Source organism: Doryrhamphus excisus, chromosome 14 (assembly GCF_030265055.1).
Source record: "Doryrhamphus excisus isolate RoL2022-K1 chromosome 14, RoL_Dexc_1.0, whole genome shotgun sequence".
NCBI classification, from domain to species: domain Eukaryota; kingdom Metazoa; phylum Chordata; class Actinopteri; order Syngnathiformes; family Syngnathidae; genus Doryrhamphus; species Doryrhamphus excisus.
Window position 1 is genome coordinate 19,987,432 of NC_080479.1, and position 15,232 is coordinate 20,002,663.

General features: G+C 39.4%; 1 protein-coding gene across 2 annotated transcripts in view; it reads left to right on the forward strand.

Moving 5' to 3' along the window:
- atp9b (ATPase phospholipid transporting 9B) overlaps window positions 1-10,732 on the forward strand; it is a 34,882-nt gene extending 24,150 nt beyond the window's left edge. The window contains exons 18-30 of one of the 2 annotated variants that reach the window (XM_058046705.1): window positions 2,464-2,547; window positions 2,649-2,819; window positions 2,899-2,997; window positions 3,076-3,165; window positions 3,228-3,372; window positions 4,265-4,329; window positions 4,406-4,561; window positions 4,681-4,745; window positions 4,828-4,936; window positions 4,997-5,054; window positions 6,888-7,091; window positions 7,222-7,254; window positions 8,904-10,732. In XM_058046705.1, coding sequence (XP_057902688.1) covers window positions 2,464-2,547; window positions 2,649-2,819; window positions 2,899-2,997; window positions 3,076-3,165; window positions 3,228-3,372; window positions 4,265-4,329; window positions 4,406-4,561; window positions 4,681-4,745; window positions 4,828-4,936; window positions 4,997-5,054; window positions 6,888-7,091; window positions 7,222-7,254; window positions 8,904-9,040 — 1,416 coding nt within the window. In that variant the 3' untranslated portion in view covers window positions 9,041-10,732. The remainder of the gene's footprint in view (window positions 1-2,463; window positions 2,548-2,648; window positions 2,820-2,898; window positions 2,998-3,075; window positions 3,166-3,227; window positions 3,373-4,264; window positions 4,330-4,405; window positions 4,562-4,680; window positions 4,746-4,827; window positions 4,937-4,996; window positions 5,055-6,887; window positions 7,092-7,221; window positions 7,255-8,903) is intronic. The other variant, XM_058046706.1, reaches the window with a different exon arrangement.
- The last annotated feature ends 4,500 nt before the right edge of the window (window positions 10,733-15,232 follow it).

Consider the following 15,232-nt stretch of genomic DNA (forward strand, 5'->3'; position numbering starts at 1 on the left):
TTTTCAATAAATGTCCTCACACAACCTTTTCTCAGAAAATATGAACGATAACACAAAAAAACTTTCTGTCACTCATGGTTACTGATTATGTGAAGACATTTATTGGAGAAGATTTTTTGAAATTTTTTTTCAATAAATGTCTTCACACAACTTTTTCTCAGAAAATATGAACGATAACACAAAAACCTTTTTGACACTCATGGTTACTGTTTATGTGAAGACATTTATTGGAGAAAATTTGTTGTTTTTTTTTGAAAATTTTTGAATTTTTTTTCAATAAATGTCTTGACACAACCTTTTCTCAGAAAATATGAACGATAACACAAAAAACTTTCTGTCACTCATGGTTACTGATTGTGTGAAGACATTTATTGGAGAAGATTTTTTGAAATTTTTTTTCAATAAATGTCTTGACACAACCTTTTCTCAGAAAATATGAACGATAACACAAAAACCTTTCTGTCACTCATGGTTACTGTTTATGTGAAGACATTTATTGGAGAAAATTTGTTGGGTTTTTTTTGAAAATTTTTGAATTTTTTTTTCAATAAATGTCTTGACACAACTTTTTCTCAGAAAATATGAACGATAACACAAAAACCTTTCTGTCACTCATGGTTACTGATTATGTGAAGACATTTATTGGAGAAGATTTTTTGAAATTTTTTTTCAATAAATGTCTTCACACAACTTTTTCTCAGAAAATATGAACGATAACACAAAAACCTTTTTGACACTCATGGTTACTGTTTATGTGAAGACATTTATTGGAGAAAATTTGTTGTTTTTTTTTGAAAATTTTTGAATTTTTTTTCAATAAATGTCTTGACACAACCTTTTCTCAGAAAATATGAACGATAACACAAAAAACTTTCTGTCACTCATGGTTACTGATTGTGTGAAGACATTTATTGGAGAAGATTTTTTGAAATTTTTTTTCAATAAATGTCTTGACACAACTTTTTCTCAGAAAATATGAACGATAACACAAAAACCTTTCTGTCACTCATGGTTACTGTTTATGTGAAGACATTTATTGGAGAAAATGTTTTGATTTTTTGAACATTTTTGAATTTTTTTTCAATAAATGTCTTGACACAACCTTTTCTCAGAAAATATGAACGATAACACAAAAACCTTTCTGTCACTCATGGTTACTGTTTATGTGAAGACATTTATTGGAGAAAATTTGTTGGGTTTTTTTTGAAAATTTTTGAATTTTTTTTTCAATAAATGTCTTGACACAACTTTTTCTCAGAAAATATGAACGATAACACAAAAACCTTTCAGTCACTCATGGTTACTGATTATGTGAAGACATTTATTGGAGAAAATTTGTTGGTTTTTTTTTGAAAATTTTTGAATTTTTTTTTTTTAATAAATGTCTTCACACAACCTTTTCTCAGAAAATATGAACGATAACACAAAAAACCTTTCTGTCACTCATGGTTACTGATTGTGTGAAGACATTTATTGGAGAAGATTTTTTGAAAATTTTTTTCAATAAATGTCTTCACACAACTTTTTCTCAGAAAATATGAACGATAACACAAAAACCTTTCTGTCACTCATGGTTACTGATTATGTGAAGACATTTATTGGAGAAAATTTGTTGTTTTTTTTTTTTAATTTTTGAATTTTTTTTTCAATAAATGTCTTCACACAACCTTTTCTCAGAAAACATGAACGATAACACAAAAAACCTTTCTGTCACTCATGGTTATTGATTATGTGAAGACATTTATCGGAGAAATATTTTTTCAATAAATGTCTTCACACAACCACTAAACGTGTGACAGAAAGGCTTTGGTTTTATCATTCATATTTTCTGAGAAAAGGCCAAAAAATGTTAAATTTGGAATGGAATTTTAATGGTGGTATTTTTTTTAAAGATAGTGTTTTTTAATCATATCATGACTCGTGTATGTAGATACATATCAAATAGTCTACCACAAATCTACAAATTTACATCCCGAGTAACAATACAGTAGAGTACAGCAACAGACAAGTGAATGGATAAAAAGGCGGAGCATCCGCAGCCTGATGACAAAGCATCCATTTTTGAAGAGTTGTTGTTTTTCCTCCCGTCAATAACCTCTACTAATCAGGACATTCATCAGGAGATCAACGGGCCGCGTCAACTCGGGTTGGCTGGTCGAAGGGTCTCGTACGCGCATGTTCATAATTATATTGGCATTATTGAGTCGTTCACCACCGGAGGCGGCTTTTGATTTAATTAGTGACCCAGATAAGTAATTACAGTATGTCATATTCTCAAACAACGGTGCTAATGATGTCCCGCTGTCGCCCTCGTCAATAACCAATCAGCCTCATATCAAAAAAAAATAAAGCGCCGTCTGTCCGGAAGCCTTTTTTATTTATTTGTTCTGCATCGATTCATCTCGCTGTTGGTCTCAATTGTCTCTCTTGATTGAATCAACTTTGTGCTTCGGTTCCTTCCAGTGTGGCAACATGGCCAGAGAAGGTCTGAGAACATTGGTGGTGGCCAAGAAGTCGCTGTCCGAGGAGCACTATCAGGACTTTGAGGTACACGTTTCAAGAAGAGGAACAAATCCTTAATGTACTGTTCAGACCGTGTCAAACAGACATAGACAAACAGGATTGGACCACTTCCTTCCTGTGTGCAGAACCGCTACAACCAGGCCAAGCTGAGCATCCACGACCGAGCCCTGAAGGTGGCGGCCGTGGTGGAGAGCCTGGAGAGGGAAATGGAGCTCCTCTGTCTCACCGGTGTGGAGGACCAGCTTCAGGCAGACGTCAGGCCCACGCTGGAGCTGCTCAGGAACGCTGGCATCAAGGTCGAGGAGATGATGTCATGCTGGTTCACCGCTCGCAACGGAGATGACGACAACAATGTTGTTGTTTATGTGTGTTCAGATCTGGATGTTGACTGGAGATAAGCTGGAAACTGCAACGTGTATCGCCAAAAGCTCACACTTGGTCTCCCGGAACCAAGACATCCATGTTTTCCGACCGGTACGTGCTTTGACTCCCGCTGTGCCGTTATAAGAAGAATCATCCGCTAACTAGGATTCTCTCCGCTTCTCGTTGAAGGTGTCGAACAGAGGCGAAGCCCATCTGGAGCTCAACGCCTTCAGGAGGAAGCACGACTGTGCCCTGGTCATCTCTGGAGACTCCCTGGAGGTACTTGAACGCAGCGTGATGTCTGGTAACGGTGCATCTAAGCGGAGAGGTTCCCGTTGCAGGTGTGCCTGCGCTACTACGAGCACGAATTTGTGGAGCTGGCCTGCCAGTGCCCGGCCGTGGTTTGCTGTCGCTGCTCACCCACCCAGAAGGCCCAGATTGTCACGCTTCTCCAGCAGCACACCGCCAACAGGACCTGTGCCATAGGTGGGCGGGGGGCTCCCACGGGGAATCCCAGCATTCCTTGAAACATCATCTGGATTACATAAAAATGTCTTCCTGCTGGGATACGGTATATGGATGGAGTATATTAATGCATTTATTTCCTGTTCTAGGGCTCACTTCCAATACTGTACCGATATTGATTAGATATCAACACCAATCATACAAACTTTTACGACTTATTTTGTAACTGACTGCATTTTTATGCTTCTAAGTGCATATTTTATGACTGATAATTAGCCGTACTCAACCATCAGACACCATGATTTATGAGTATCTTCATGTTAGACCAGGGGTGGGCAAACTTTTTGACTCGCGGGCCGCATTGATTTAACAAAACGGGGGGGGGGGGGGGGCAGACTATATATTTTACACGTAACAGTCCACCTGGTATTATTGTATCTGTAAAAGTGTCATGCAATCTGCTATTATTATTTATTATTTTATATTTATATTTAAATATTTTATATTTAAATATTTTTATTTAAATATTTTATATTTAAATATTTTTATTTAAATATTTTAAAATTTATTATTATTATTATTATTATTATTATTATTATTATTATTATTATTATTATTATTATTATTATTATTATTATTATTATTATTATTATCATCATTATGCTTGTGTCCCTTTTTTCAGGAGCACTTTGTAAACAACAGACCACATCAAATAACAAAATTGATAAAACCATCAAAAGGTTGGCTCAAGCCATGATGCCAGTTCGTATGTTGAGTTTAAATGAAATACTTTGGAAAGAACGGACGGGCCGTATTCAAACACTTGGCGGGCCGGATGTGGCCCCCGGGCCGTAGTTTGCCCACCCCTGTGTTAGAGTGAAGATGACTGTACTATCTATTTTGTGTGCTACAGGTGATGGTGGGAATGACGTCAGCATGATCCAGGCTGCAGATTGCGGTATCGGAATAGAAGGAAAGGTGACTCGTGCTTCCCGTCTTTAAGCGTCTCACGACGGCCAAGTTGTGCTAAGAAACGGACTTTGTTCTCCGCCAGGAAGGGAAGCAGGCGTCGTTGGCGGCCGACTTCTCGATCACGCAGTTCAAGCACATCGGGCGTCTCCTCATGGTGCACGGCAGGAACAGCTACAAGCGCTCGGCGGCCTTGGGTCAGTTTGTCATGCACCGAGGCATGATCATCTCGGCCATGCAGGTACATGATCTGCTTTGGATGCATCTCAGTTCCATGTGGTGAAGGTCTTTTGATTTTGAAATTATTTTTAAAAAAATGTAATGAAGGTTTAATTTGACACGTCTTCCACCATCCCTCAGGCCGTCTTCTCCTCCGTATTCTACTTTGCCTCAGTTCCCTTGTACCAGGGATTCCTCATGGTCGGGTAATTATCTTCTCCCCACTGGTAGCACGTGTGCGGCTACAGCAGACTTGTGCGTGACCTCCTGACCCTGCTCTGTGTGCAGTTACGCCACCATCTACACCATGTTCCCCGTCTTTTCCTTGGTGCTGGATCAGGACGTCAAGCCTGAGATGGCGCTGCTCTACCCGGAGCTCTACAAAGACCTCACCAAGGTACGCCGCTTTTATTTCATGTCATTTGTTTTCTTCACTGATGCCCTTCCCGCCCCTCAGGGACGCTCGCTGTCCTTCAAGACCTTCCTGATTTGGGTTTTGATCAGCATCTATCAAGGTAGGTACTGCATCTATTCATCTATGAACAGTTGGAGTTGAGTTGTTAACGTCACATCGCTGCCCCCGCCTGCCGCCCTCGTCCAGCCCGTTTCTCAGTGTCTTAAGTTTCCAGCCGCCATCCGCTCTTACAATGCGTGTAAAGGGATAGTTCTGGAACCGCTAAGCCATGCCGCCAGTGGGAAAGGTCTGCCATTCTGCTCAGGCATGACTTCCTTTTTTTTTTTTAATTAAAGGCCAGTAGCCGGTGATGGGGAGGAGGGAGGCGGGATTTGAAGATGATATGAGAGGAAAGAGGCTCAAAATATTTGGGATCAGTAGAGGCCAGTTTATTACACAGCTGGAATGTACTACGTGGAAAGGTGATGATATCAGCAAATTGTCTAGACCAGGGGTGCTCACACTTTTTCAGCATGCGAGCTACTTTTAAAATGAGCGAGTCAAAATGATCTAGCCACTACAAAAATGCAAAACATCTATTTATTTTCAAATGTATTGAGGATTATTTGTACGTACAATGTATGTTGATGTACCTTACATAACCAAATGAGCCAATATTGCAAAACACACATAATTAACTATGAACATTTTTTGTAATTACCTGAGTTTACTTTGATGACTTGCACTGAATTGAACCAGCCAGGGATGCATAGTCCGGACAGTAGCTGCTGATGGCCAGCCTCAAGCACACTTCCAAATGTTTATCAGTCATGGATAATATCCGTATCATAATATCCGTATAATATTCCATATCCGTATGGAAGTGATATGTTTTTTGCCTTTTTACTTGGTCCAGTTTTTGCCTTTTTACTTGGTCCAGCTCCTTCACTCATTTTAGTGACCATAAACTTGAAATCTGACGCAATTCGCCGACTAGCTTAGCACTTTGCATCGTTGTTTACGCATGAGCGGTGACCTAAAGGTCAAAATTCAGTTGTCATCTGACTGGTTGTCCTGTATGTCAATCAAGTAACGGGGATGGATGATAGGCTGACATCGTAAGTTCTGCTGCACTTAGAGACGTCGTTTGATTTGATTGGTCGCCCGAAGGGCAACATTCAGTTGTCATCTGAATGGCTGCCCTGTATGTCAATCAAGTGACGGCATTGATGCTGGGATGATATTTTTTTAATGTCACGCCGCGATCGACCAGCGATCGACCAGTACCACCTCCGCGATCGACCAGTAGATTGCGATCGACTTAATGAGCACCCCTGGTTTAGATGAAATACTACTGAAATACTGCAGATACATTCTTGAAAGCACCTGTTTTTCATAGTATAAACTATATTCTTCTGTTTGTTTGTGGTCAAAATAACTTTTTTTCTGGATTGTGGGAAATGGGAGATGGAAGAACTGATGATCCGGATCACCGTCTGGATCCAGGAAAGGAATCTTTAACAGCTAAGACCATTTTTGGCATTTGAAATGGTCAAAAAAAAAAAAACTCGGGTTTCCTCCCCCATTCCAAAAACATGCTAGGTTAATTAGCCACTCCAAATTGTCCATAGGTATGAATGTGAGTGTGAATGGTTGTTTGTCTATATGTGCCCTGTGATTGGCTGGCCACCAGTCCAGGGCGTGCCCCGCCTCTTGCCCCAAGACAGCTGGGATAGGCTCCAGCACCCCCGCGACCCCCCGCGAGGATAAGCGGTAGAAAATGAATGAATAATAATAATAATAATAATAATAATAATAATAATAGTAATAATAATAGTAATAATAATAATAATAATAATAATAATAATAATAATAATAATAATAATAATAATAATACATGTTCAATGCTCCGTCTTCCTCCCACCTGATTTGTTACCCCCACTCATGCCACCAGGGGGCATCCTCATGTACGGCGCGCTGGTCCTTTTCGAGTCGGAGTTCGTGCACGTGGTGGCCATCTCGTTCACGGCGCTCATCCTGACCGAGCTGCTGATGGTGGCGCTGACGGTGCGCACGTGGCACTGGCTCATGGTGCTGGCCGAGTTCTTCAGCCTGGGCTGCTACCTGGCCTCCCTGGCTTTCCTCAACGAGTACTTTGGTGAGATGCATGCAGTATTTGGCTGTACGCTAGTAGTGTGTCTGTGTATGTATGTGTGTATGTGTGTGTGTGTGTGTGTGTCTAACGCCCTAACACCACTGCTGTCTTCTTGCTTGTGTGTGGCTCGCAGGCATAGGCAGAGTGTCCTTTGGAGCTTTTCTTGGTAGGTTGTCCCAGTCTGTCCACCCATCTCATCATGTCTGCGTCATGGAGGACGTTTGCATGGAATTCATTCATTTCATCCTAGTAGCGTCACGCATGTTGTCATGTTTCTATCAGTGCAACTTCCTCTGTTATTTGTTGCTTTCCTGTGCAGAAACATGATCTATACCAAATACATACATTTAGGATCGTTACACTAGAGCAGGGGTCGGCAACCTTTATTATGAAAAGAGCCATTTCACCCCCTTGCTCACTAAAGAAAAATAGCCTGGAGCCGCAAAACATAGTATGTTTAAAACAAAATTGGAGGGAATTTGGGGCTATCAAAGTAGTTCAGATAAGAAAAAAACAAGTTGGAGTACTCTTGCTAGTATTATATTAAATATAAACTTACATAAATATATGTGTAAATTACTGTAAACTTACCTGATACCTGAAGTTCCAATGCCGCTGTTTTATATGATCTCTAATTTATTTTTTAGAATTGTCAAATAGCTTTGGGAAAGTATGAAAAGTATTTATAAAGTATTTTCCTTAATATTTACCTGTGAGAGAGAACTGAATAGCATCCTGTCTGCTCATCCTTGTACTCATCCAATCACCAGTCAGAACTCAGTCAGGATGCATTCATGGACTCACATAAAGTTGGATTTTTTTAAACTCATTACAAAGACATGCTTTTTCCCCACTGTGGTGTTAAAAAATATTCAAGCATTGCAAAGGGAGCCACAACAAAGAGGCTGAAGAGCCACATGCGGCTCTGGAGCCGCGGGTTGCTGACCCCTGCACTAGAGTATATATTTACAATTTAACACATGTATTACAATAGAAAAAAATATCATTTCAAAAAGAATTATTAAATATTAATAGAATTATTAATTTTTATTTTATTTTTTTATTTTATTATTTTTTTTACAAATGTTTATACATGCTAAATATGAAAGAAATTGTTGATTATAATGGGGAAAATAAAATTTGTAAAAAAAAAATCATTCAAATTTGATAAAAATATAAAAATACTGTAATTTAGCATGTATACGCAATACTACATATGTCCACTAGGACATTTAACGCGCTGCCTCGGCCAGATATTTTTCATGGCGTGTTTTGCCTCTCGCCCGAATACAGCTGGGATAGGCTCCAGCATATATAAAAATGAATGAATGAATGTTGCAGGCTGCAAACTCTACATCCCTGTCACAACCGATGGTAAGTCCCACACGGCAGACGTGATTCTTTAGGGTTTGACGCGCCACGCACAATTCATTGTACTGTTGTAAAATATTCCAAAATATATTTTAAATTGTAAAAAAAAAAAAAATTAAAGACACAATACTGTCAAAAATTAAAACTATAATAATAAAAATCTAAATAATGAATATATAATATTGCGTATGAATACATAAAGTTGTTATTTTATTGTTGTGTCTTATTTATTTTTTTAATGAAATGTATGGAGATTTGCAGGGAACACTTCAATCCATTTGTGAAGAATTACGTCTGTCCACTAGGTGGCGACAAAAGCCAAGTATCGGTTGCTCCTTTATTAGGTTATTCTTAGTACATAGTAAGTGTTGCATCTAGAATGCAGAAGCACCCTTTTCAGATAATAATATAATAATGGTTGCTGTGTGTGTGTGTGATTCCCAGACTTGTCCTTCATCACCACCTGGCCTTTCCTGTGGAAGGTGTCGTGCATCACGCTGGTCAGCTGCCTGCCTCTCTACATCATCAAGTACCTGAAGCGCAAGTTCTCCCCCTCCAGCTACTCCAAACTGGCCTCCTGAGGTGAGACAACGGCGGGGCTTCTTTTGCGCACTTTTTTAACCTTCGCCCGGTCGCCGCTGACCCCGGTGAGGGCGACGTGGATGAAGGTCAGTGAACCACTGGAGCAAACAGACACTTTTTTTTCCAATCTCTGAGGTTACTTGAACACATCAAGCACATGAAAATATGACGTTGGTGAGTATGTACTTCAATTCAAACCTCCAAGTGTCATTTTTATACTTTTATAGCTTTTTTTTACGCTCCCTGACACTGGCAGGTCTTTGAGACATTTCATTAGTATTTTTGAAGTACAGTTAAATCAGTATGAATGTGCTCAGTGTAAGCATGCTGGCGTTGTGCCTCATTACCACATATCTCATTGGTTGTTTAACAATCACACGTCTTTGCTGTGTATGCTGCGTCGGGGATGAGTTTTATGATTCCCACAAGGTGTTTTGACAAGGGAGACGACTAAAGTGGGATGAAGGTCTTTTTTGGAAGTAACAGTGTGAGACGGTTCATCTGTCTGTACGTTATATTATGAAGCCATCGTAATTTTGAAAAGTTGGTGGAAATGTTGTCAAAAGGTTCATTCCTGTGTCTTGTTCACGTGCTTTTTTTTATGTCCTGCACTGCAATCTCAAAACGTGTAGCTGCTATTTTATGACATTCTTTTTCATTCACCAATAAATAAATAAAAAGGAAGAAATGACACTTTAATTAGCCTGCATCCTATTATTTGACCTGCACGGTCGTCATTTGGCCACTAGATGGAGACAAAGATTTGCTTGACACTATTAACAGTGGTTGAAAAAAATAAGTATAATCATAGGATGATGGTTCATTAAAATGACACTTTAAAAAGCATCTATTTTATTATATCGTCTACAAGGTCATCATTTGGCCATTTTGGATGAATCAGAGTTGACTGCTTTAAACTATCATTATAGTTTATAAGTACAATTATAAGTATAATCATGCAAATGGCTGCACAGTCAGGAGATGGGTTCAAATCTCCACTCGGCCATCTCTGTGTGGAGTTTACATGTTCTCTTCCCACTTTCCAGTCGCTATAGGGGTGTTATTTCATGTGTAGAGGGCTTTAATGATGGTAAACGGTATATTTAAAAAGTGGTAACCAGGTTTTCTATACTCAAACTGCCAACATAAAAAATAATGCTGGGATAGGCTCCAGCATACCCGCCCGAGGATTGTGAAGAATTGACTGCTTGAAAGTTTTAAACTGATTGATTATGGATTTACCACATATGAATACAAATTATTTGTATGAAATACTAAATATACATCTGACCTGAGCTGCAGGGCCATTATTTGGCCACTAGATGGAGACACACACTGACTGCTTGTGACTGCTTGAGCCTGTTCAACAGTGATTAAATATGTTTTTTAAATAGTTATAATATAATATCACACATACTGGCTGCAAAGTTGCCCTTTAAATCTGAACTTCCCCATCAAATTGAAAAATAAAGCACATGAGCGTGTTTGACATGAAGCTAACTGCAGTAATTACACCATGTGCCTTTCAGAGAACCATTTAATGTATACTGAAAACAAAACAAGATGTGTTTAGCGTGCAATCTAAAGCAGCCGTGGGACACCCGTGCAATGTGTTATCAATTTCTGCTGAAGAGGAGGAGGAAGTAGTTTGTGGATGCGTGGAGGGCGAGCCACCCTGTGATGAATGTGATGGTCCGATGGCTTTAACGTGTCTGAAAATATGTTGCCTTTGTAGCAGCGCATCAGCAGGAGGAGGGAGGAAAAGAAGAAGTTTGTTTCCTAAAACAATTGACGCTCGACATTCCCAAAGAATCTTCTTCCTTCACCCTGCGGGTCACAACTGGGGAGGTAAAACGTACCGACGCTGCACAATCTTCACATGCACAGAACATCTGTTGATGTTTGCCCGCTTCATATTATTATTGTTTTGCCTTGGCCAAAAGGGAGCCCTGCCATTATGCCATTATGCTATCTGGTTACTAAGCAGCAGCTTCCACGTCTGCAGGCAGAAAAATACACCAAGAAAGATCAAGTTCCTGCTGATGATGTTCCCCAAATGGCTGCTTTTGGCCCAGGCCGTACTGCTGCTTACCACCTACGTTTTCTACAAACCGTAGATCTCCATATCTTCAGGGGTTACTTTCTGGCACCACCAGCAAATGACCAAAAATGTCCACCACCCCACTGAACCCTCCCGCTAGCTTGACGTCAACATTCTACACCGATTTCAGATCAACATTTGCAGTAAAGGTGAGTGTAAATTATAATCCATTGTGGTGGAAGATGTGTTTACCGTGGAGAAAATGTAATTTATAATATTAAATAAAAAGGTATGTAGTATTACAAATATACTAATACAATTCTTTTTATTTAAACAAATAAAATATAATAATTTTGGGGGGATTAACTGTATTGTAATTTTTCAAATAAATTGTATACAATTGTAATTATTTTTAGACATTTTTAATAAACATTACATCTATATATACTATATTTCACACATTTTTAAACTCATCAAATTTGTAATTAATATGTATTTTATGTCAGTTAAACAATCATAATTTATGACAATTGTAACTTGGCTTGATTTGTTAAAATATTGTGTAATACTTCCGGATCGGATCGGATTGGGGATCCAACACAAACTGCTGGATGTTCAAAGCCCACATTTGAAAAAGATAAATCGTCGTTTATTATCACCTCCTATAGCGTTTATCAACTCATATAACATTGGCTTGGCAGCTAGCACAACACCGGAAGTCCTCCCGAGCACTTGGGAGTGTGACCAACCACAGCAGAGTGGGCGTGCCTGGAGGCGGGCCGTGGGTGGAATACGTTAGGAAGAAATCCAGCTGAATAAGTGCAGATTCTGGAAGATCTGGAAAGCTTTCTGTGCGGGTTATTGTGTGTAGCTGCTCTATAGTAGTCCACAACTTATTACAAAGGGCAGAAAACGAGCATAATAATAATAATAATATTAATAGTCCCCTTTAAAGCCTTTTCAACTATGACGTGTATTTCATCTGATATTCAAGTTTGTTGAACGGTCGCTGAGTTTTTTATTTTTAAGCAAAGTGTGCAATCCAAACTTCCAAATGTGGCAAGATGGTGATTTTTAGTGGCCTTCCCGGGAATGAGTCACGGCACCAGCGTCTCTGCTAACCATTTGCTTGTGGTCGCTGCTGCTCCTCGCTGAGGGCTTCATTTATTCAGGGACCTTGCAAGCACTGGACACTGAGGCCTCTGTCCCGCCTCGACTACATGCCCGACTCTGTGGGAGGGAGGGAGGGAGGGAGGGAGAGAGGGAGAAAATAAATAAATAAGGGAGCCTCCCGGCCACTCTGCAAACTACAAACGCTCCCTCGCTCCGCCCCTCCCGCTCCTCCCGTGGCCGTCACCCGGCAACGGCCTTCACAACAGGAAACAGGGGATTCCGTCATAGCGGCCGAGAGAGAGCGCGAGAGAAAAAGGAGAACATTGATGGGAGACAGGAAGTCTGAGTGCAGGAAAAGCGCGGGGATTGGGGCGGGGTTGGCACCGCTCTTACCGCCGAGCTAAATAAAAATCCCACTGAGACCTCCAAACAACTGGAGGTGGCCGCAATGTTTGCAGACAAAAAGGGAGAAAACAAAACAAACACATTTTTTCAGCCACATTGTGAAAAATTATTTTTTTTAATAATTTTTGTACATTTTTATTTTGCAATATTACGACTTTATTTGTCTACTATTAAAACTTTTTTCCCAAAAATTACAGCCTCTCAACAAAACAAGATATATTTTAATTAGTGCTTGAACTCTGCCAAAATGACACCTTTTCCTTCAAAATATTACACATTTATTTTTTGTAAAGTTGCAACTTTTTTCTCATAAGAATACGTTTGTCAATATTTTGACTTTATTCTCAAATGTACGGCTGTTTTTGTCCCATTTATGGTATTTTTTTTTAATTTTCCAAATTCTACATTTTTGTCCCCCAACTTAACTTGTTAATTAACAGCATTTCTGCTGTTAATTTTTTAATTTTCAAAATATTTCAAAAAAGTAACTTATTAAGCAACTTATACACAGAAGATGACGGGAGTTTATTTTCCGTAAAATTGCGACTTTTTTTCTTGTTACAATACAACTATTTCTCTGAATATTCTTACATAATTCTCGTAAATGTATCGCTGCTTTTCCCATTTTTTTTTAATTTTCCAAATATTAACATTTTCTTCTGAAATTATTTTTATTTAAAGAAATCACAATATCATGATAATATTAACAATATTATTTATTTCCAAAAATAACCAGTGAGTTTTCTCATATTACAACTTTTTTAATGACATATTTTTATATTTAAATTTTGATTTTAATATTTCATTTTTCTGTTACTAAAATGACACCAAGTGTCTTCAGAATATTTTCTCTTTTTCACTTAATATTTCTTCTAATATTATTTATTGTTAGATTTTTCCAACTACGGTGTTTCAATTTATTTTGTCATGAATCACAAAATGTATTGATGTGACTTTTTTTGTTTTCATATTTTTTTATTTATTCTTGCAAAATTGCCGCAGACTTTTCCATGTTTGTTATTTGTATTTTTAGACTGTGCCCACCAGATGCAAAATGGAAAAGATGGCAAGACGGATCTTTCCTGCAACGTCTTCTTATTCCCCCACAGCCCCGGTGTGGATGAGGTGTGTTAAAAAGCAGAGTTGCAATGCCATCTACTGTACGGAGCCGGAATGACGAGCTAAATTCCCAGACCGTCCCGTTATAATGAGTTTATTTATAAGCAAGGGCCAACGTGTACGCCAAATCTATTTGTGGCAGCCAAGAAAACCACTGTGCTTGCCAAAGTCAGCCCTTTGGGTTTCCTTCGGTCCGGAAATACCAAAAATGGATGAGTTTGGCGGAAGGGGGTCTTCTGAGGACATGGTCCCGGCCTCCATTGGTATCGTTGCTGTGCTGGTGAATTCCCCCAAAACACACAGAACATTCATGAAGGTCTTCCGGCTGCCAAGACAAGCAGGTGATGACTCAGCAGCAGAACTTCTGCTCCGCTTCTTCTTCGCTCCTGAATGTTCCGTCCTGTTCCAGAGTCCAACCGAACCACACCCCCACTCGGTCCACGGTCCACAGACGGTGAGTTTTGGTTGTGGTGAGTTCATGTGTTCATTGTTTTGTGTCTCTGAGCACCCTTGTGGTCTGTGGTGGCCGTTACCATAGCGACCAAATGACCACCCCTTACCCCCACCCCCACCACCCCATCCCAAAGAGTGCCAGAGCTATTTACGAAGACGTGTTTACTGCAGCACATGTTGCGCTTACGCAACACGCTCTGGCCCCCGTAAAGACCCCCACGTCTAGCCCCGAAATGGGATTTCCATGAGGTCAAAAACCCAAAGGGCCTCTCTTTAACAACTGACGTGCATTTTTAGCCCAGACAAAGATTTTAACCTGGGACGACCATGAGCTAACACGTGCTAAGCTACCTCCACAGTTTTCTCAAATATATAAAATCATAGCTCATGCTTTTAAGTTTGAATACGCCCCTTTATTAATCACAACATATGCATACCGAAGCAAATGTTATGGATATTTTAGAACTAAACAAACTATTTTTAAGCTTTAAAATGTAAAAATGAAGAAAACACAAATTAAGTCCTTCAAAAATGTTGCGATGATGCATAGTATTCTACACTGGTCACTAGGGGTCAGTGATGTCACTCTAACGTTTAGTGAAACATGCAAACAACAGGCTTTTATTGCAGGTTTGAATCATCTCACAACATCAGGCTACTCTTGCGGCCATAACTCACGCCAAGCTAAAAAACAAAAAAAAAATCACCCTGGATGTCACTTCCTGGCCACTAAATTAGGTAATAGTCGTGTAAAAGTGACTATAGGGCTGTTATTTCATGCCACAGTGCTCTAATAATGTTAAAAATTGTATATAGAAGGTTATTAACGGCTTGAACTACCAAAATATTGCAGGACACCGGATGGTGAATGACAGAAGATTGGATTTTGTAGCAAATCCCACCACGTTCCTGTCATCTGATCATGAATCCACCTTCAGTCCTCCCCAGACTTCCACAAGATGAGCATGCAGCACGTCAAATGATGGGGTATCTCATTTTTTATATATCTAATTTTTATTTATATATATAGCTCCTCTATAATGATGTGTTTGCTGGCCCG